We start from the raw sequence: 21963 nt of genomic DNA, 5'->3' as shown, positions 1-21963 counted from the left end.
CACTACAGAATCTCTGTGATTATAATTCTTGTGGTTTACCCACTCTTAAATGTAATCGCTGGGGTGAAAAATTGTACGTTGTGGCTATTTTTTTGAATAGGTCTAAATAAACTAAGACTCTATCTATCTATCTATCTATCTATCTATCTATCTATCTATCTATCTATCTATCTATCTATCTATCTATCTATCTATCTATCTATCTATCTATCTATGTGTGTGTGTGTGTATATATATATATATATATATATATATATATATATATATATATATATATATATATATATATATATATATATATATATATATATATATATGACCTGCTTAATCTCTCATGGGGTCGTGGGGTTTGCTGGTGTCTATCTCCAGCATTCACTGGGCAAGAAGCAGGGTACACTACACCCTTGACAGGTCGCCAGTCTATCACAGTATATATATATATACATAGCTGGAGTCTATTAGTTTATTTAGACCTATTCCATTTTTTATATGGAGTTTACTTTAAGCAGTTCTGTGAAGATGATCCCTGCATGCCTCAGGGTTTGACTTATAGACTGTTTTAAACACTAAGAACAGGTGTCACCATCTAGCTCAGATTACAGCAGTCATTAATTCCTGGATGTTAATAGACGGTTCTGCATTAAACGACCGGCCCTGCAGCCATTCTGCGTTATTAGGGATCTAATGAGAGAGACCGTCTTATTAGTTCCCTGATGGCTGCACCTAATGAACAGATGAGTGGGTGTTTCAGGTGTTTTTTTTAAGGTTTTTAAGGTTTATAGACCACAACAAAAGCTTTGAGCCAATGCAAGTAAGTGCTGGCGTAGGGGAGCCCATGATGTACAGCCCGAAACCAGCTGGATAGAGGAGGAGAAGGAATAACATTGCCACCCCTAGCAATTACTGGTATGTTGCTGTTGAGCGAAGCACTTATCCTCCACTTGTTCCACTGCAGCTGCTCATTAGGAAAAAGCAAAAGACCGGGACTATTCATAGAAACTCTGCAGTATGATGAACGTGTGTCTAAAAAAGGAAGGTTAAGACAAAAAAAAAAAAACACTTGCAGGTTCAGATACCAATTGATGCATGAAAGAAATGACAGTAAAAAACATAAGAGTAGAAATGCTTGTAGAGCATAATATTATTTCAACAAGTAATGTCTTTATTTAAACGTATCCATTTTTTAAGTTTAGATTTTTTGTGGGTTGTGAAATCTCAACATGTGATGTGATGTTGCCAAATATTGCGGAAGCCTATCTACCTGAACGCCTCAGGTTTTGGACTAAAACATTTTCCTCTGTTTAGTCAATTAGAAATTTGATTAAGGAATTAAGGCAAATCACTGGTTTTCATGTTGGTGTTTGTTTGATTTAAATAACAAATTTGTAATTCAATCTGTCCTTGGCACAAAAGTACACCTGCACTCTGAACAGGGGCTGCTTACTTTCTTTTTTATTTACAGAAGTGCAATAAGTTAAATGTGAAAAGGTGGTTCTGGGTCATTTCACCTATTAAACTACCCCTATTTTCTACCCATGCATTGCTATTATGTACTTACTGTATTCAACCATTATGTGTCAGTTTATTTCTGTTATTAGTTCAGTACTCAGATATTGAGGAGTTAATCATATAATGTTAAAAACTTAAAGATATAGTTGATTGTGGTTTTGATCTCTATTTGACCATCTCACACTAGACTCAACTCTTAAATTGACTTCTTTATAAGTTGATAAAATGAGGGTTTTTGATAGTCAAATCAGAAAAATCATTAGCAACTTTCTAGTGGTAGATCGTATTCATTGGATTTGTGTAACTACATTTTCTTTCTTATGGTAAACTATGAAGACATTATCAAGTTCATTTTATACCCCCCCCCCTTCCCCCCAAAAAAAAGACAAGAGTACCGTACTGCAGTGGCAGGCCACTGCCATTTTTACAATCAATGCTGGACGTACACATCAGAAGTCACTCCTGAAATCGCCAGGTTTCACATCTACCAATGTTACGCTTATCCCTAAGGGATGGCAATTAAACTGCAGGTACTACATCTACTGACCTTAAGTTTAGCTTTCTTAGAAATTTCCAAAACGTCCAGAACTTCTGACACTGGTTGTAAAAATGGTGGCGCTCTGCGACGGCAGTAGGGAGCCTCTCAAAAAAGATGGCGAGGTGACCAGCAACATCAACCAACAACTTTAATAACCGAAACGGCTTGCGATAGCCATTTTAAAGTCATTACCAGTATTTGCAGAATTTTCATGTAATAAATATATTATTTAAAAGGATTATCACATTGTCCTTCTTAGATTACCAAACCCAAGTGCTATTTTTCTGGTGCATCTGAAACTTAACATTAAAAATCCTTGGCTTTTCCTCTTGTAACAATATCAGTTTAATATTTCAATTATTGAAATCTTGGTTATACAGGCGCTGGGAAAAAACGGCTAAGTATTGTGGGTTGGTGCGTCAGTAAGAGCTTTGTCTTGTGTGCTCTAAGAAATTGTTGTTCCATCATGTGTATTTGTGTGAGTGTGTGTGTGTGGGGAGGGGGGAGGGGGGTTGTGTGTGTAAGAACATGCTAGCAGGGGAAAAAAACAAAAAAGAAAATTAGATTTCCATTTCTGGCTTGATGTGCTCTCTGCGGCTCTAAGCAGACCCTTGGGCCATCTGACCGGCAACTCATCAACTTACTGGCACAACCGTAGGTCTCCCCCCTTTCACTCTTCTCCCACCTTCTTTTCCTCGTCATCATCTTGCTTTCTCTCTCCCTAGCCCTTTACCCTGTGTCACTTTTCTGATTTCATTTTTCCCCCTGTTCTCAGCCAGAACCCTTGCAGACTTAAAATAGAAAGCCATGTCTTTGTTTTTCACTCTCACTATCTCATATGGAAGATATCAAAAGAGATGATAGAAGTGGGAGATGTAAAAAAAAAAAATAAACAAGAGGGTAATCCTCCACTTGGAGAAGTAGTTGAAGAATCAATTAAATGATATTTAAAAGTGAAATGTAAAAGGCGACCTCAATAAGTTATGAATGTCTGTGAAATTTGTTCAAAGAAAGCATGCATGGTGCTTTAAAATTATGCAACTTCAGAATATTAAAGATGTACTTTTACAAATGCTCATGCCTTTTCATGTAACTGTCAGCACAAATGAGTGCTTTTCTTTTTTTTTCTCGTGACAGAAGGTCTTTGTTTGCGGAGACGAGATGCCGGGGCTATTTGTAGAGACAGATGTCTTCATTAATCGACCGAACGTAGCCGTTCTATTGTCTTTGCTCTCTCACAATTTTAAACGCACATAAAGCAGCTGGTGAGCCCAAAGAGTCAGTTATCTATCACCTTAAGCAATGTTTTCTCCGTCCACAGCACAAATAAGCCCGCTCATTCCAACCCCCTTCCAATAATTTCTGCTAATCACTAGCAGCTCCATGCAGGCAGTTGAGGCAGCAGGCTAAAAATTTTGACATGCCACTGCCAATTGTTGTCTCCTGTTTCAGAGCTCAAGTTGAAATGAGAGGGAAAAAAAGAACACTTCATTGTTTTAGTATTAAAATATTTGTAGTGTACATAAATTTCAGAGTAAGTATGTCTGTGTTCAGAAACTGTCAGCCTTACCGTCTGATGATAAAGGCTCAAAACACAAACAGTCTTTGAATGAAACGAGGCTTTCATTAGACGGGAATGAGCCAGATGTTTCCTCCTCAGAAATAACTGCCAGTGTTGAGCATTGGATCTGCAGGCGTGTGGCTCTAACATGGCAATGGAGTTGAGGTTCATGTCTCAGTGGGTCACAATTTCATTAATAAAGTTGGATAACATGCAAAATTAGTTTCTTTTAAAAAAAATTAGAGGGACTTTTATGAGTTATATTGTAAATGTATTCCACTTTTTGTTTCCTAAGACATGTTTTTTTTTTTCCAGGATGCAAGCAAAATGTATGCTAATGCAAGAGATGGACATACTGGGACACAGTGCTGTCATCAAGTTTAGATGTAGCGGCCCTAATAACTGGCTCTGCTCAACAGCTACTTCATGAAGTGTCACTGTTAGACCCTCTTTTTTTCTTCATAATTAACTAGGGTCTTCGTGGCATAGATTTAACAAGTTGTTCTAAAAATTCTCCAGATGTCGCTCCATATCCATATGACATTATGCAGATTCTGCAAATTTCTCAGCCACAGATCCAAAATTCAAATCTGTAGTTTCCCTCACATCCCAAAGGAGCTTTGCAAATTCTTGAGCATAACTATTCTGCTCAATAAATTAGTTTATCATGATTTGAGTTTTGTGCCATGGTGGATGATCCTGCTGCTGGAAATAGCCATCAGAAACATGGGTGCTGTGCTCCAAAAAGGTATGGTCAGCAGCAGTACAGGTACAAACATTTAAAATATGCTTTGGAGGACAAAATGTGTTCTCCAAAGTAAAATAATACCCAAAATAATTCTCCAAAATAAAATAACACCCACACCATTACACCACTGCCACCAGTCTGAAACAAAGCAGGGTGGATCTAAGTTGTGACTCTACCATCTGAAATGAAGACTAGTCAGACCAGGCAACATTTTTCTGGTTTGTAATTGTTGACATTATTGCCCCATTTGCACTACTCTTTTGTAACTGTGCTGAGATCAGTCCGCTCAGTAACTGAGATAACTATCGAGTGTAAATGGAACGCAACTGAACTGAACCGTGCCAGACACAACCAAACCGCGCTAAATCTAGACCAGTTCAATAATAGGGCTCGGCTCGGTTTTTCTCTAGCTCGGTTCTCTGATAACAAAGAGCACATGAGCAGACCGCGTCATCTCCTTACAGCCAGCTGACATTTCAAGACATTCATGAAAATACTAGCTTCCCTACCGTGACACACTATTTCCAGGGATGATTCTGCTTAGCAGTGTGATGAACCTCAACGTCTGTCGTTGTTTCCTGCATCTGTAAGCTCTGATTAGACTATCGTTTGTCTTATCCACTTCCCAAAAGCCGATTCTGTCAAGTAAATTTAAGTTTGCTTTCTTTGCCTGACTCTCCATAAAACAAGGAAATATCACAATTATAACCAAGCATAACTTCCTGAATGTTACGGGCGCCACAATTTTATTTGCTTGATTCCCTCCTTCAATCCTAGAGAGCAGTAGTACCGCAGATCGTCACTAGGAGGCGAAGAAACCAAGGAACCATGCTAGGGTGATGTGTAAACGGTCGTCAGAATTAAGCTCGGCACGGTCAACTGATCCAAGCTCGGTCCGAACTCGGCATGAATCGGTTAAAAAGGGTAGTGTAAATGGGGCTAATGTTGCACCCGTGTGAAATGTAGTTGCAGTTTCCTGTTCTCGGCTGACAGGTAGGCACCCCGTGTGGTCTTAGACTGATGTAACCCATCTGCTTCAAGGTTTCACAAGTTGTGTATTCAGGTAGTCTGCATCATTTGGTTTTAACAAGTGGTTATTTGAGTTACTGTTACTTTTCTGTCTGTTCTCTTTTGACACCAAGGGATCTAAAAGGCATTTTCATTTGTACAGCTGCAGAACAATTTCTGTAAACCTGTCATATGGTTGTACATGAAAATCCCAGTAGATCAGCTGATTTTAAAATGTTCAGATCAGCCATCAGACAGCAACAATGATGCCACGTTGAAAGTCTTTGAAGTTCCCTCTCTTTTACATCATGATGCTCAGTTTGAAGTTCAGCAAGTTTTTTTTTTTTCCACCTCATCTTAATCCATTGAGTTCCTGCCATTTCATTGGCAGCCTGACTTGTTTGTGTCAACAAGCATTTGGACAGATGCACATTTACACTGATAAGTACAAGCTGTCTGTGCATCAATGGATTTATTGGAGAGAAAGTTGCTAAATTAGACGCTAAATGTGAGTTGTAGCTGGTAGCTACCTAAAATGGGATATTTTTTTTAGCCTCTTGTATAACTTTTTTTCCCTCTACTCCAATCTTAGACAATTTTGAAGAACATTTTTTTTGTTTTGTTTTTTTGTTAGGATAAGAATTTAAATATCTGTAAATTCCCCCAAAGTCCATGGAAACTTTTCTAACACTTTGCAACCTGACACATAACATAGTAAAGTTTTGAATGTTGCTTAGTATAAAACGACTACCTTTTGTAACAGCAGCTTGTTTTGTCTCAGTGTGTGTTGGGGGTTGTGGGACCAGGTGGGTTTTGGGGCCAAGGGTCATTTAGGGGAAACCCAGTTGTTCTTTAGATAATTTATTCAGACTGAGAAGAAGCTGACTGTCTAAAAGCAGTGACATTTGCTCATAGTAGCTGATGTATTTCATACTAGAGTAATTTGAAGATGATTCACAAAGAGCTAAACCTATAAAGTCCATAAAAGATGTTTTCATTTAAGAATGACTCAGTTTTCAAGCCCTCCTGGAAATGTGTTGAAAAGTTGATAGTCACAGTGCATGTGTGAGCATGCCTATAGGGAGGAGATGATTTATTTTGGCAACTTCTTGGAGGACTCTACTCTTGGTCATTAAATGAATTATTTATTTAAATGGTGCTGTCTGTCTAAATAACTCCATATGTCATGTTGTGCAATTTTAGGCTTTATATGTTTTATGTTCTCATATTTCATGAAAATCAGAACTCAATCACACTATTTAATGTAAAGCTAAGCAGTCATTGATCATAAACCTGCTTTCGACTGACTGAAGTTGCATCATTTTACTTTTTTCAAGTTAATTTCTAATGAGGTTATTCATGAAAATTAAGTCTACCACCCAGTCTGAAATTTACCATTTTTTATTCAATAATAGAGGATCATGGAACAATACAGTTTAGAGATAAAAAACAATCTGAATCCTTAACACAGAGGTCTTATATCACATTTTTAAACAACAATACATTTTCTTGGCTCACTCCATGTTCACAAATGTTCTGGTTACCCTGCCATTGCTTTTGTGTGCTACTCATTTAAATCCCATCTTTCTCCACGTCCCTCTCTCTCTCTCTCTCTCTCTCTCTGTTGTTCTTGGGAATTGGAGGTGTGAAATTTATTGTGGCGGTGAGCTAACGAACAGCAGAGGGAGGCAGTGGTGGTCCCAGGGGTGTTTGTGCGTACACCCGTGTTTTGCGTGCTTTGCCGCCATCGAGGAGCGCCAGGCCACACTTTAATCCTGGCATCAGCGGAGGTGCAGTTCGCTCCAGATGGGGGCCATTGTGCTGCGCCATGCATCAATAATTCACAGAGAGCTCGGGAAAGTGGCAGAGTGTGTCTGCCTGCTCAATAATTAACCAGGGGAAGGAGAGGAACATGTATGTACAGCCTGGGTCTGTCTCAAAACGCCCGTTCAATTTGGCCTTTGATGTCGCCCGGCTTGGGGGGTCTTTGGATTAGTCGGCTCATTAAGACGTCACCCCTCTGTTCCTTTTATTTGTTTTGCAACTCGGCGCTCCCGAAGAGCGGGAGCCAGATTTACATTGTGGCACTGACACAAATACATAATGTAGCTACCTGTCCGCGTGTGTGCGCAGAAGGCAGCAGTAATGACTGGTATTACAGCAGTCAACCATGGTGTATCGTGAGCTATTTTCAGTTCCTTCTCTCAGTGCACCTTCTGTTGCTGTGCAGTGAATACAATGAGACGAATGCCCCCCCACACACACACACACACACACACACACCTCAGTTCCTCTGTCACACTTTGCTGTGGGTTGACTTTCATTTGAAGTCACTTTTGTTTTCATTACATGTAATTCTAAGAGACAACTTCTTGACGTCTAAAGTTGAAATTACTATAAATAAATGCGATGCTGGCGCTCCCCATCCCTCTGCTCTATCTCCTGCCTCCTTTAGCCTTATCTGTCTTGATTTATTACTGCACATACTGGCTCTGAGTCTGTGTTTTTCTTGTGTGGGATTTATCAAGGGTACAGGGGTTAGATTATATTACCGCTCCTTTTTTTTTTTTCTTTTTTTTTTTTCCTTACAAGACGCAGAGTTAAGTTTCTTGACGGCTATGTCATCTCCACACATGCAGCCTGAACCGCCTCTCACTTCCGCTCTCAACAGGGCTCCCCTTTTCTTCTACCTCTTCCACTTCTCACGTCTCGCTCGCTCCTTCTGCTTCACATTAAAATCCTCCTCTGATGTTCAGTCTCACTTCTTAATCATCACCTCTTTTCTGTCACCTGCCTCGTTTTTTTTTTTTTTTTTTTTTTTTGGTGAACGTTTGTAAAAGCCCATCTGCTGTTTTCTTGCTCTCCTCTCCACTCCCCCCCTCCTCTATTAGAAATGAGGGAGTTGACGGAGTTGCCCTGGCCTGCCCCAGTAGGTCAGCTGGAGGAGGAACCCCCCGTCAGAGAGCAAGGTGACCTCTCACCCTGAACATCCCTGCACCCCGTTTCACCCACATCATCGCCTTTTCTTTATCTGCTCGACACAAACGCATGCGTGTGTCAGGACCTCGGCGACCCTGTTGTTTTACATCTGCTGTTCCCTCTGTGGTCTGCATCAGCACCACCTGCCTGTAGCAACTGTTGAATGCTGGCGTTAGGGGTGTAAAGACTCTCTGTGATCAGGATGTCTGTGTCTTTTTTTTTTTTTTTTTTTTTGCTGTGGAATCAATAAAATCGTGCCGCTGCATGATGAAACAGAGCCATGGACCAAATGTAGGGAAATATGATTAAAAAAAAATGTGACGATGCTGGTAAATGTCTATTCAGACCCTGACCTGCTGACCTGCAATGTGACCTTTCCAACAGCTAATCCCCAACCCCCCCCCCCCCCCCTCCCCTTTCCTGCTTATGTGGTTGTGCAGAAGTCTGTTATCTGATGTTTGTTCCCGTCTGCTTGAGTGGATTAATCCCCTTTGATCATATTGCCATGTAAATAACGTGACACACTCTTTCTGTCCCCCCCGTCTGCCAACAGCACAGTTTGATGGCACAGAATGGGACCGCTCATCGTCGCCCACAGAGCGGTTGCGTCCCGCGGGTCCCAGGTCGAGCCCGCTAGCAGCAGGAGGAGGGCTGAAGTTCCGAACAGCTCATGAAAGCCCCACCATGGTGGGAGAGCGAGTAGACCCCACTCTGCCTCTGGAAAAACAGGTGTATGTATGCTGTCTTCTGGAACACACAGAAACCCTAAATCACAAATCGCACATCCAAAATGTAGCTCAACCTAGATTGTAATGAATTTAGGGCTGTAAAAAAGTTTTTTTTCACCTATTTTAAAAGAACAAAAAAACTTGCCTTTAATGCCTTTTAATTCAGTTGACTTTACTTTTCTAACACCTATTTGCTAAACTCAAATGGATTGCATTCATATTTAGTTAGGAAGAACCAACTTTGGTCCAAAGCCTTTTTACACATACAGCTGTCTTTTCCAACCGTGTTTATGAAATTAGACTGATTTAAAGGGGGGGGGGGGATAAATAGCAAACATTAGCTACCTTACATGATCATGCTGTTTAGAAGTGGGGCTGCACAACATAAGAAAATATATTTTTGTTAAATATTGCAATTGCAATATCGGTTGCAATAAATCCATATTTTCCTCCTTCTGTGTTTCATTTTTTTTAATTTTTTTTTGACCATTATCCAAGTAATAGCAACTCTTTCATTAACCCTTAGTACCTGATCAATATCATCTATGTCATTTGGGACAATCTGCTGCAGTGAGACTCCGTCAGAAAGGCCTAATATCTTTGCAAAGTCCAAGATCCTTACACCTGCTATATATTTGTCAACAAATATTATTCCTTTATAATGTTTGTATCGCGCACACACAGACTCTAGTCCATTCAATACTAATCTGCAAACTTAAAAAAAAACTACACTCAATTAGGGAAAAGATCAAAATACACTCATTTTATAAAACTGAATGGTGATAAAGTCCTAAACATTATATTTCAAACTTAGATGTCAAGGGAAAAGTTATTTTGACAATCTAATTTTGCATTTTTTAAACTACAAAAGAAGATTACAGTAAGACGGTCTGATGTTACGAACCCCAAAAGGATCCATCAGAATCCACAAATGGGTCTTTATTGCTTACAGAACCTGCTTGCCTCCCATAAACAAACAGTTCGACTGCACCCGTCTCTTTGCTTCAGAGGACAGCACTTCTTCTGTCAGCCCATGGAGGTCACTTTGAGAGAGGATAGTAGCAGTGGTCTCTCTTACTAGTTTGAGTATGGACACATTTATTTATTTTTTGCTTTGGATTTGGATTAAGGTTGTTGATGAAAAGAGGAGCTTTGTCACTTACGAGTCTCCAGAGTAGCTGCAAAGGGCTTGCATATAAACAGAACATCAAAATATAGAAATACAACTAAAGTCTGGAAGGTGTAAAAGGCATGTTCTGTTATGATAAACAAGTTATTTTGAGACATATGCTCTTATTTTGCATACACTAAAAGTTAATATTATCCAAATTATAAAATCCAGCTGTCCAACAAAAGTGAGCAAGTCAGCAGAAAGTCTTTAAAAGTATAAGGTCAACAGCCAAAGCTTAGGTCATGCTATTAATATACCAACATTTTATTAGCTGCACAAAGGTACATTATTGGTTAAACCTCTGTCTTAAAAATGAGACAAACAGGCAGATGAAGCATTCCTAAAGTAGACATATGAATGCCACAGTAAACACAACGGTGGCAACAAGGATGAGGGTATATTCTGGGGAGAGGGTGAGATGGGTGAAGATCGTAGAACACGGAAAACTCACTTATTTACTGGTTCAGAGTAAAAGACAATTTTCCAGACAAAGGGTTGTATTTTGTGTACATCTTTTTGCGGGTGCAAGTCACACTGTGTGAGGCAAGAAGTTTGGAAACCTCTGCTTATACACCTTGGCTGAAAGGGCAATAACTTTGTATTATTGTTACTTTCAAACTTAAATTGGTTTGAAAACAAAAACAGAATGAAGAAATTTCTCAATAAATAAATAAATAAAAGTGCACCAACAGTTATTGGTTTCAATTAGGTCCTTTCAGCAAATACAAAAAATTAACTCTACAGCAAGAACTAAGAACTATTGCAATCACCAGTTCAGTGCATACTGCTCTCTATCTGTGAGGCTTGCTGGATTACAGGCCTAATCTGGCCTGGATTAAGGATTAGCTGACCCCAGTGGTTCCAAAATGAGGGGAAAAGTGCACACCTCCAAATGGCACCTGGACTTTGTGGCTTAGCGTTTGGAGGAAGTAGCACGTTTTTTTTTTTAGGTTGTTTTAGGCTATCAGAGAAGAATCCTTACATTGGCTTGACTTGCTGAGGAGGAAAACAACAATCAACAAGCGGCAGCAGCTGGGAGGATATGAGTTTCTAACATAATCAGAGTTCAGAGAGCTTCAGCGCATTCAGCGGCTGAAGACGGATGCTTCCATGTTTTGGCTACCTCGGTCTGGGTACGCAGCAGCGAGAATGTTTGTTATTGTGTTTGGGACAGTTGCAGTAAGTCTTGTTCAGAAAGACATAATCAACCTGGATGCAGTGGTGGCACAGGGGCAAAGCACAAGACCCATGTCCTCAGTTCTAGGTGTGTCCGTCTTGGGTTCGAGTCCCTGGACGTCTTCCCCTTTTCTCTCAACCCTGTTTCCTGTCGGCTTCATGTCAAATAAAGGCCACTGGTGCAAAAGAAAATCAGTTTAAAATATTTCTGAACTCTGGTTTAATTGGTTCATATTAATCACGGTGCTTACACGGGTGTAATTCCAGAACCAGAACACCTGTTCAAAATGATTCTGTTTTAAACGCGGTGCACTGGACAGCTTTCTGGGTTTAGTGCTGCCGCCGACCGACATAAACAAGGATGGGCTTAGAGGTCATGCACGCCCCCTACTGCTTCCTATTTGCAAGGTCGCTGTTTCAAACTAGCCCTGGGTTAAAAGCCCCACACAAGCTGTCTATGCAGGTGTTTATGCATGCAATTACATTCAGAAAAGGCGGTAAATGTTTCATTACTTTCATGGGCACGTTTAATACATTTCATGCAAAACTGGTCACGAACATGTAAGGGCAGACAGAGCGGTGGAAAGAAGCCCATTAAAAAAAAAAACCAAAGACACTTTTATTGCTCTGCTTTGATCTATTATGGGCTGGAACAAATTTAAACGAAGCTGCTACTTGTTTCAACCTAACAGAGTTGGGAGAGGTTGGACTAATTAAGTCGAAGCATTGAAGACTCACATTTACCTTGGCTTTAATTTCAAACATCATTGGAGTAATTTATGTCCCGTCTCTGTGCACATAAAGAGCTGTTTTCCTAATGAAACTCTTGAGTACAACAGGCCTTAAGCACAGATGTAAATGCAGACACGCAGCATGTGGTCGTGTGAACACGTTCACGTGAAGAGTTGCCATGCTCCGTTACTCCGTTATAATCGCTTTGGGGCTTTGTGGTTTCAGCAGAGTTTTAATCAGTATAACATAATTGTAAACCTGTGGTGGGCATGTCCTCTCGCTCAGTCTTCAGTGAATGCTCCTTGTTTTGGTAGTTAACAATTTACAATGCCGTGAAACACTGTTCACTCTCTCAACACATTTGGACTCTTTCCAACAATAATCTTTAATAGATTTTGTTGAGATTATGCGCAATGAAACACAAAGTAGCGCCTAATTAAGTTTTGGTTTTGTAAAGTTTTTGCACATAAAAACCTGGAAACTGTGGTAACCATTTACTCAGTGTAACCAGTTGCCATCAGAAGTCTCTAAATGAAGAAACAGTCTACCTTTATCTAATTGAATTTCTGTACTGATCTGTTCTCTGAGGACCTCAAAGGTTTGTTAAAGAAACAATAGTGGAGAGGTTTCAAGCAGGGTTATGATATCAAACAATATCCTAATGCTTACACGTTCACGAAACACACCATTTAATCCTTTTTCCGAAAATGTAAAGCTTATCGCCCAACTGCAGGAGAGCCGCAGCTCAGGTGTGGGACTCTGTTGACAAAGCAGTAATTTAAAAAAAAATGTTTTTACAAATCTGGCCATTATGACAGAGTGACATGACAAAAAATAGTTTTTTCATAAAAATACTTAAGTTAATACTTAAATTGAAAACATTAAAATACTGAATGGGAATAACAAGCACCTAACACCACAGCTTCTTAGCTTTTTATGTTCCACATCCATCAGTGAAAGGTACAGATATATTTTTGTTTGTTTGCCACGTTTCCTCATTAGCATATCTTATTGATGCTGTTTGTGTGTGTGTGTGTGTGTGTGTGTGTGTGTGTGTGTGCGTGCGCTCCGACAGATGGTACCACGGCTCACTGTCGCGCTCAGAGGCAGAGTCGCTGCTGACGCTGTGTAAAGAGTGCAGCTACCTGGTGAGAAACAGTCAGAACAACCGCTCTGACTTCTCCCTGTCTCTCAGGTAAGAGACGCACACACACCTAAAAACAAGACGCCGTTAAACGCCTCGCCATCTTCATCATCAATCTCTGATGACAAGCTCTGCACTTTAATTGCGCATTATCATTTTCCTTCTATTGTGTGTATGTGCACAAGTGCTGACGCCTGAACCCCTCATCACATATTGCACTCCCCAACACCTCTCCACGTCTCACTCTTTCCTCTCCCATCTACCATCGCCTTCGCTTAACATCACTGCTACACCGAGTCCTCTTCTGATGCTTGCCTGCGAGGCACAATACTGCTTATCTGGTCAAATCTCTCCCTTGTAATTACAATCGTGATCCATTGTGCCGACCTCGCACCGGTCTCCCCTCATCACTCTGTCCTCTCGGCATCCTTGGCCTCCCCCTCGGTGGCCTTCCTTCGTAGTCCCAGCGGGCCGTCTAAGTGGTAATCAGTCAGGTAGAGCACACTTCAGTGCACACATCATCCTCCACATAATCACTAATGAATATGAATTACCTTCTGTGGGACACCCAAGAAGGGAATTAGGCAGGGAATAGGGAGGAATGGGAATGAGGGGAGTGGAGTTGGAGTGTCGTGCTGACATATAAACAAGCTCATGCGTTACTCATTTAAATAAGGGGAGTAGTTTTGACACCCACACACGCACACGCACACGCACACACACACACACACACGTTTGTTCTGGGACAAGGTCAATGCTGAGACTTTTTCACAACTGGCAGCCATGAGGCTTGAAGAAGTTAATTTGTCAAGATCTTTGAATCTTATGACCTGTTGAATGTTTTTGTTGCCTGAACCAGCAGGACCAACGTAAGGTTAAAAAGTTCCACATAATGGTTGGATTTTATAATGTGAGACAACTAAAAACAGTTCGGGTCGAACGGAAGACCAAACAGTCGAAGTGAGAGCTAAGCAGAAAAAAATCTAAATCAACCAATATTTTTAATATATCTCAGTTTAAGAGACTTGACTTATTTGTCGTCCTTAGTGTTGAATTGTTTCAATACTAAGAGACTGTTTGGACATTTTCTTACTAAACAGGGAGTGGTACAAGAAATTGCAGCACACAGTTATTGTTTTTTCCTGAATTGTGTAATTTTATAATACCATTACATGTTGTAGAGACAACACAAATAATTGCATTTCTATACTTTAAGATCTTCCAGGTGATCAGTTTGAGTACTGCTGAATCAGATTTATCACATTGTTTTCTCTGCCAGAGAATTTATTTACATGTAGTTTAACAAAAGGGGGGTGCAGGGGTGGGTGATTAGATAATATTGGATCATCATGTAATGTATGTGAAGGATCTGCCAAAGCAGAGAGATTGTAACATATGTAAGGTAGGATAAGGCAATATATAGATTTTTTTTGAATTTGTAATTTATAAATGATTTTATTGACTCGATTGGGATTGAATAAAATGGAACTGGGTTGAGCCAAATTGTAAGCAGCTAAATGTAAATGTCAAGTTAATTCACAGGGAAAGTCAAGGCATTTTCCAATGGGTCCAATTTATATCTTTCTGCAACATTGTCTGACAGTGATTGTGTTTTTACACCAATAAAGTATAAATTAGTTAAAAATTAGTAACTAAGTGGCAAACGTAACTTGCTTCTGTTGAAGAGAAAATCAGTCACCCGAAAGGAAAAAGTCAGATCTGGTGAGGAAGCAAAGGAAAGTTTATTAAAAAAACACATTGTTTAAGCTCTCTATGCAAAGGAATATCTTTCATCAGCAATGGAGGCAAATTCTCTTCCAAAATATTATAATAACCTGCACTGTAATACCTTAGAAGCCCTATGACATCCTTTATGCTGAAATAAGCAAATGTGCAAATGTATCCATATCTGCCAAGACGGCAGTCTTCAAGTTGCATTTAAAGTTGTAAAAGTTTAACACAAGCAAACTACAGTTCCAAAAATCAATAAGTATCTGAGTTGCTTCTTCTTTCGATTGGTATCATATAAGCTTTCTAAACCTGCTGACTGTATTCTGCAATTTAGTTGGTGAGCACTTTTTCCCTGTGCTTTTCAGTCAGACTTGGAAAACGTGTTTTTTTTTTCCTCAAAAGTCTGACAGAGTTTGCCTCTGCCTGCATGTTTCAAAGGTTTCCTTCTTTGCCTGTTCAGGTCAACATCTCTGTGTTATGCTTTTGAGTCATCTCTGCCAATATTAACCATCATGTTATTGCATAAAATTAGCTCCCGTTGAGTTCTGAATTCAAACTTGATTCATACTGGGGACATTTCAGATATGAACTTAAACGTGTTTTTAAAAAGAAGTCAGTCATGTGATCACAATTAATTTACTAGGAAATGTTTATAGGATTTTGCTAAGTGTGTTTTACCTATGTGTTTTAAGTAATACTTTCGTAAAGGCTCTTCTAGGGACGAGCATTGCAACTTAGCCATGGCTGCAAGTGCTATGGTATATGACATGTGATATATATTTGTCCCTATCAACTAAGTGATAAAACTATGGATTACTGTACAGTTTGTGAAACTTGGGTATGTATATGGATGCTTAAATAGTTTTTTTCCCCACAAAGTTTTCATCCACTTAGCCATAAATAAAGCCTAATAGCCAGTTGAGTTTTTTTTTTTTTTTAAAGCAAGAAATGACCACTATTTTATATTAAAGTGAGGCTCAGTTTGACATCGCACCTTCAGATCAGTTTGATTTGTGTCAAGAAAATAAACTGTTGGAGGATTATAAGAGTCAGTAAACACAACATTGACCAGCGAGCATAAAAACAGCAGAATCTGTGTTTTTAACAACCTGTGATTTATTTCTACTTTTACATTGCCCTGTTTGGTCTTCTTAATAGATACTGCCTTGTTTACTTTTAAGATGCTGTTGAATTTGTGTACTTTATAATCATAAATGTATTCACTGATGTTGAACAATCTTGATCATTTTATCTCTCATAAATTGTCTTGTGTCATCAAAACAAATGCCTAAATGAGGCCAAGAAGTGTATTTAAAAAAAAAAAAAACGTCTCTCCAAAACTAGAACCGACATCTTGGTCTTTAACAATGTGCTTTAACTGCCTCCTTGGTTAGTTTACTATAAATACCACTGCTATGTCAATAAAACTTTTATACAAGGAGTTTTATAGTTAAACAACACAATCCAGCTATATTCTTCAAATACATACAGTATCAGAATGTTTTGGATATTGTTTTGATCTTCCCTTGGAAAATTACAAAATGTAAAAACTGTTCCAGCTTACAAAGAAATGTAAACAACAACTTGAATGAGTGTTGGAGATTGTTTTCATGTAAGTCATGAAAGAGTTGCAGTGCAGACACTGAAAACAAATTGATGTTGGGTTTCTTTTATACGTTAGGTGCAATGAGTCTGTGCCAATTCCTTATAATTACCATGACAGCAAATGCTTTTGATGTTGAATTTACCGAACAATGACAGTTTTGCTGACCAGCTGCAACTCGGTTGCTTTGCTGCTATAATTAGACATACATAATGGCTGGCTGGATGACTCTTAAAGGAGCAGTCCTTTCAAGGCTGTATGGATTTTGACGGGGAGCTGTAGCTCTCAGCGAAGCCTCTCCCACAGTCTACAGCCTCCTTGTGTTTCCCTCCTGGCGTTTGTGTTGTGTTTTTATGTGTTATTGCACAGTTCATCCGTCAAACAAACAAAAAAAAGCTTCTCCTCCTAATTTATGTCAGTGTTATTAGGTTTTTGTTGGATTCTTGTTCCCAGAGTGAAATAAAAAGCAAACATAAATCCAGGCTATGGCTCACACACCGCCAAGGGACCAAATGCGTGGAAGGCTGTGTGACGTTAGGAGCTCCCAATTTCATTTCATGCTTCCCCTCTCCCCTCACACTTTGTTTCTGTTTTTATTTATTTATTTATTTTATTGGATGCCATCCACTCATTCTTCAAATTTATCTTCCTTCTTTCTTCTTCACAGGAGCTGCCAGGGTTTTATGCACATGAAGTTCTCCCTGTGCAAAGATGGGAAGTACGTGCTGGGACAGAACAGCCCGCCCTTTGACACCATTCCCGAGGCCGTCCACTTTTACACCACGCATAAACTCCCGATACGAGGCGCGGAGCATCTGTCCCTGCTCTTCCCGGTGCAGGTGCAGACCCTCTGATTGGCCGTGACTCTGTCCTGCGGACCTCAATGATTCATTTTCATGACGTTCAAACAGGAATGTTGGACCTGGAAATCTCAGCGGAGTGAAACTGATTCATATTTCTCTCTTTTTTTTTTCCACTGGATTACTTGTAGTGTTTCAGCACACGAGGTACTTATGCTCTCAGCTGTTGCATCTGTGCCAAGTGTATAACATCTTGGGGATCAATTCCCATCAAATGCAGTACCAGAGCTATCAGCACCTTTGCTGCAACTCCTCATCTATGAGCTTAACCAAGCGGGCTTACTTCAGAGCATCTGCTTCACTTCATTTTCTTTCTCAGTCGTTGGATACGCGCTGAGTTTTCGAAGCCCGGTCGCTGCGAGAAAGCCTGCACGTTGTGAATGTACTGCTTCTTAGTTTACCCACGAGCAGAAGATACATTGTAAATTATTACCATGTATCCCTAAATCATTTTACAACCTTAAAACAGAGAACTGTTGGTTTGAAACCCTGCAAACTGATAATTGGGCTAATTTTTCATTCCCCGTAATAAAATCAGTGAATTGGACTAAATAAGACAGGAAACTGTTGTTTAAAGGCCAAGTCTGTAATGGAAAGAAAGATATTTTTAAAGACAAATGATTTTTACCTACACCAATAATGGTTCAGATTTCTTTTTTCTTTTCTTTTTTTACAAAATCACACCCGTTGAATTCAAGGCAGCCTATTTTGTACGGTTTAAGCATCGCTCGACACATTTCAGTGTTATTTGTTGATTGTTGTATTAAAAAAATGCATTGTCCTGGTACTTGATAAAAGTGAGTTTTAACTCTTGTTGTCTGCACTTTTTGCAGTTACATTTGCCCTGCGCAGCCATTTTTTCTGCCGGTGTCTTAACACCGACTTTAAAATCAGATCCCGCTGCACACAGAGCTGCAAATTACACGGCAGAGATTCAGCATTTACTGAGACGTTAAAAACCTAGAAAGGCTGGCAGTGTTTTCGGTCATTTTCTCACTTCCTACAGAGTTTTGTCTGCCAACTCATCACATGGATGGATGTAAGCTGTTCTCGAATCTTGCCGTCTGGAGTGGGTTGAAATGCTGCAGTATTTTTAAGTTTAAATTGGTATTAGGTAAATGTGTTTTCCCACTACTGGAGCTAGCAGTTTTATTGAAGTCATTGTTTCCTTATCCAGATGTCTAAATTGCTTTGGTTACTCTATTTGACCTACTAAGTTGAGTTCTATCTGTATTTGCAACAAAGTGAAGTATGAAAATTTATTATAGCAAACCAAAAGTTTTTATTACTTTACTACGATTTACTGTTTTGCTCAATATCTCAAAGATTATTTTTTTTTTAAAATTTATTACATCTTTAAAATGCACAAACATCTGTCGTTTCCATGATTTGAAGGGATTTATTAACAGAGTTAAGGAGTTGTGCATGTTTTTACATACGTTTGTGTGACCAGAATGAGAACAGGGCAATGTAAGAAAAGATGGAATGAAAACTAGCTGGTAGGCAAGTTGAAATCAGGTGACCCTGCAGTTTTATGAAACCAAATAGCTGGGTTACATAGTAGAGGTAAAAAAAAAAAAAAAAAAAAATCACATCAGCTGACACAAGCATTGCCTTTAAAAGATAACCCGTGTTTTGTCTGCAGTGGAAGAACTGACAGCCTGCATATATTGGCTTTAACTGTCTTGCTGGGAGATGACAACAGAAGATACAAATGTACAGATGGAGCATTTTGGCTCTGTTTAATCAGTGTTTGGAAGCCTTTAGTGTCGCATTGGGAAGTTATTTTTGTCAAAAAATAAAACCAAAAGAAAATACCTGTTTTGTTAAAAGGTGTATTTTCATCTTTTTGAAAAATAAACAAACACACCCAATAAACAATAGTAACTTGTAAAAATGTAAACTTCATGCCAGGGGCTTTTGTCTGTTTTGATGGAAATAACCACTGCTTCTGAGAACTGCCTCACGTCTTTGCATGGAGTCGACCAATTTCTGGCATTCCACAGTTCCACGCCATTTCTTGGTTTTGCTTTGCCAAGGGTCATGTTTGACATCACTAGTTTACCATCAGATTAAGCTCCTAGGATTGGCCTGGAAACTCCAAAGCATTAATGATTTGGTCTGGAACCACTTGCTAAAACACTCATATTTCAACCGTGTTTCCTCCTCGGCATAAGGCAGCATGACCTCTTCGAGTATTTATTTTTTTTTTATCCAAAATTTCCATGAACCCTGGATTGTGATAAACCGGCTCTACACAATAGAATGTGAAACATTCCCATATCATGATAGCTGGGCCACCGTGCTTCACTTTGTGCCGAGGCTTGAATTCGGTGGTCTCAAACTCCTTCCTTGAGGTTCGGTGCAACTCTTAGAAGTGTCCCCTGCCCTACACACATTAATCAAATGGCTGACTTCCTCATTAGATTGCAGTCTACAGTACTCTGCTAATGAGCTAATATTCGAGTCAGGTTTATTGAAGCAGAGCTGCATATAAAGGTTGTAGGACACTGGCTCTTGAGGGCCCGACAAACTGTTCAGACTCGTAGATCCAAAATAAAAGTCTTGCTTTCATCAAATCTGGCACCATTTTTTTCTTTATGCCAAGCAATGTGTTCTTTAAAGCTAGGGTCGACAATTTTTTCAGAAGTTTCCCCAAGTCCCTTTTGGAATAACTGCGCATGCGCAAGACGGGCTTACTTACTCTTCCGCTCTTCATTGGGATTGTGTCTTGAAAATCTCCCAAATCCACTCTGGTATTATTTCTACTGAGACCTTCCTCTTCTCATAAACATGAACACAGTTCGGTTGTTGCCATTTTCAAAGTCTACGGTGAGAGCAATGGAACTACAATGAACAGCTAACACTGAAGCTAACTGCTACGCTAACCGGATACAAAAACACTAGAACTGCGCATGTGCAGCCAGCAAGCGGAAACTATAAAGGAATGAGCATGGACACTGGTGTTACGTGAACGCATCACAATGATTGGCATGTGGGATAACCAATAGATAAGGCGATTTCCCTGGAACTTGAGGGACAGGGGGATATGGAAGCAGGAACAAAACTCGGTCAAATCCATGCCCTTCTGACCGAACGGCAGAGATTGCTTATAGTTTTTACAGGCTGGCAGCTCCCACAGAAAACAATTTTTTTTTTTTTTTTTTTTTTTTACCTTTTTGAGAATTCATAATGTATTAACTACTATCAGGGTGGAAGGGTCATTTTACCCAGTATTACAAAAAGTGTTTCTGAACAGGATTACCAATTATAACTTTAACAGATTGCAATGTCTACAGCACATTTCTTTTAGTTTTTTTTTCCCAACAATGGGACTTTCCATAGTCTTATTGCTGATAGTTGGGCTTCATGTGTTTTTTTTTTTTCTTCTAATTGTTCCAGTACTCGCATGTGGCTCAAGGCCTGCTTTGATGAACCAGCAGTTGGACATTGGCTGAGTCTAAAGTCTAAAATTCAATCCATTCAATTAATATTGCACAACTCTTCAGCTAACATCTCAATTTATACATGTTTCCCTCTTGACTGATCCTTTTAATCCACACTGTACCATTTTAATCAGATTTTCAGAGGCAAATGCACCTTAACCAGCGTGTACAACATTTGCTGCCGTCTTCCTCACTTGAAGACCATCTGTTTAACACCTGCTTTTTCTCAGAATGAATGACTTTACTACTATTGTTTTGAACACACATCTTGTAACGAATGATTTAATTACACCAAATCAGCAGCATGCATGGCATGGCTGTTGGGCCTGCTGGTTTTCTATTGCTCTTCTACACCAATTGGTGCAGTAAATTACTTGCCATGTGGAAAGCATTTTAATCAAAAGCAGTGAGTGGTATGGATCACTTATTTTAAATGAAAAAGTATGTTTAGATCATATTTTTAGCGCCGTTTCTTAAAGTGGCTCAAGATTCACTACAAAAAAGATGAAGGCATGTTTAGCACATTGTGTGGCTTTGAACGGGGACAATGTTCTAAAGGCTAGTGATAAATGGAAACCAAAATTATATTTATACTGAGACTTAGCCACAGTTTGTGGGTGGCACTAAAACACGAATAATGGCCGAGGAGGTTCCACCTGAAATAGCTTAAATTTTCCAGAAGCAATGTCAAAAACATCCATCAAGAGATGCAAAAAAGATTCTGAATGGATTTGTAATCCATTTGGGAGATGGTGTTTGAATATTCTGTTTGTCAGAAATAGTTGAAATATCAATTAGCACCATACAAGGATTACATTTGCGTTCTGTCCTAAAAAAGTAAATGACTCATACAGCACACCCGTGTAACATTCAATATGATGTAGCGATAGCACACGTTTGACCTAATTGTAGATTTATATCAAAATTTGTTGTTTATAGTTCTTTTCCTTGTTGAGCTATAAATAAAATGCTTTGCATTTTCCCTCTGAGAAGAACCACAGATTTTCAAACCACTCTGTGCTATATTGT

The 21963-nt window shown here is 39.4% G+C and overlaps 1 protein-coding gene across 2 annotated transcripts in view; it reads left to right on the top strand.

Annotated features, from left to right (window-relative positions):
- Positions 1–18818, top strand: part of shdb (Src homology 2 domain containing transforming protein D, b) — a 31568-nt gene extending 12750 nt beyond the window's left edge. The window contains exons 5-8 of one of the 2 annotated variants that reach the window (XM_012864793.3): positions 8256–8333; positions 8897–9074; positions 13226–13345; positions 17296–18818. In XM_012864793.3, coding sequence (XP_012720247.2) covers positions 8256–8333; positions 8897–9074; positions 13226–13345; positions 17296–17482 — 563 coding nt within the window. In that variant the 3' untranslated portion in view covers positions 17483–18818. The remainder of the gene's footprint in view (positions 1–8255; positions 8334–8896; positions 9075–13225; positions 13346–17295) is intronic. The other variant, XM_012864794.3, reaches the window with a different exon arrangement.
- The last annotated feature ends 3145 nt before the right edge of the window (positions 18819–21963 follow it).

This window comes from Fundulus heteroclitus, chromosome 9 (genome assembly GCF_011125445.2).
Source record: "Fundulus heteroclitus isolate FHET01 chromosome 9, MU-UCD_Fhet_4.1, whole genome shotgun sequence".
Classification (NCBI taxonomy): Eukaryota; Metazoa; Chordata; class Actinopteri; order Cyprinodontiformes; family Fundulidae; genus Fundulus; species Fundulus heteroclitus.
This window is presented reverse-complemented; position numbering and strand designations above follow the sequence as displayed.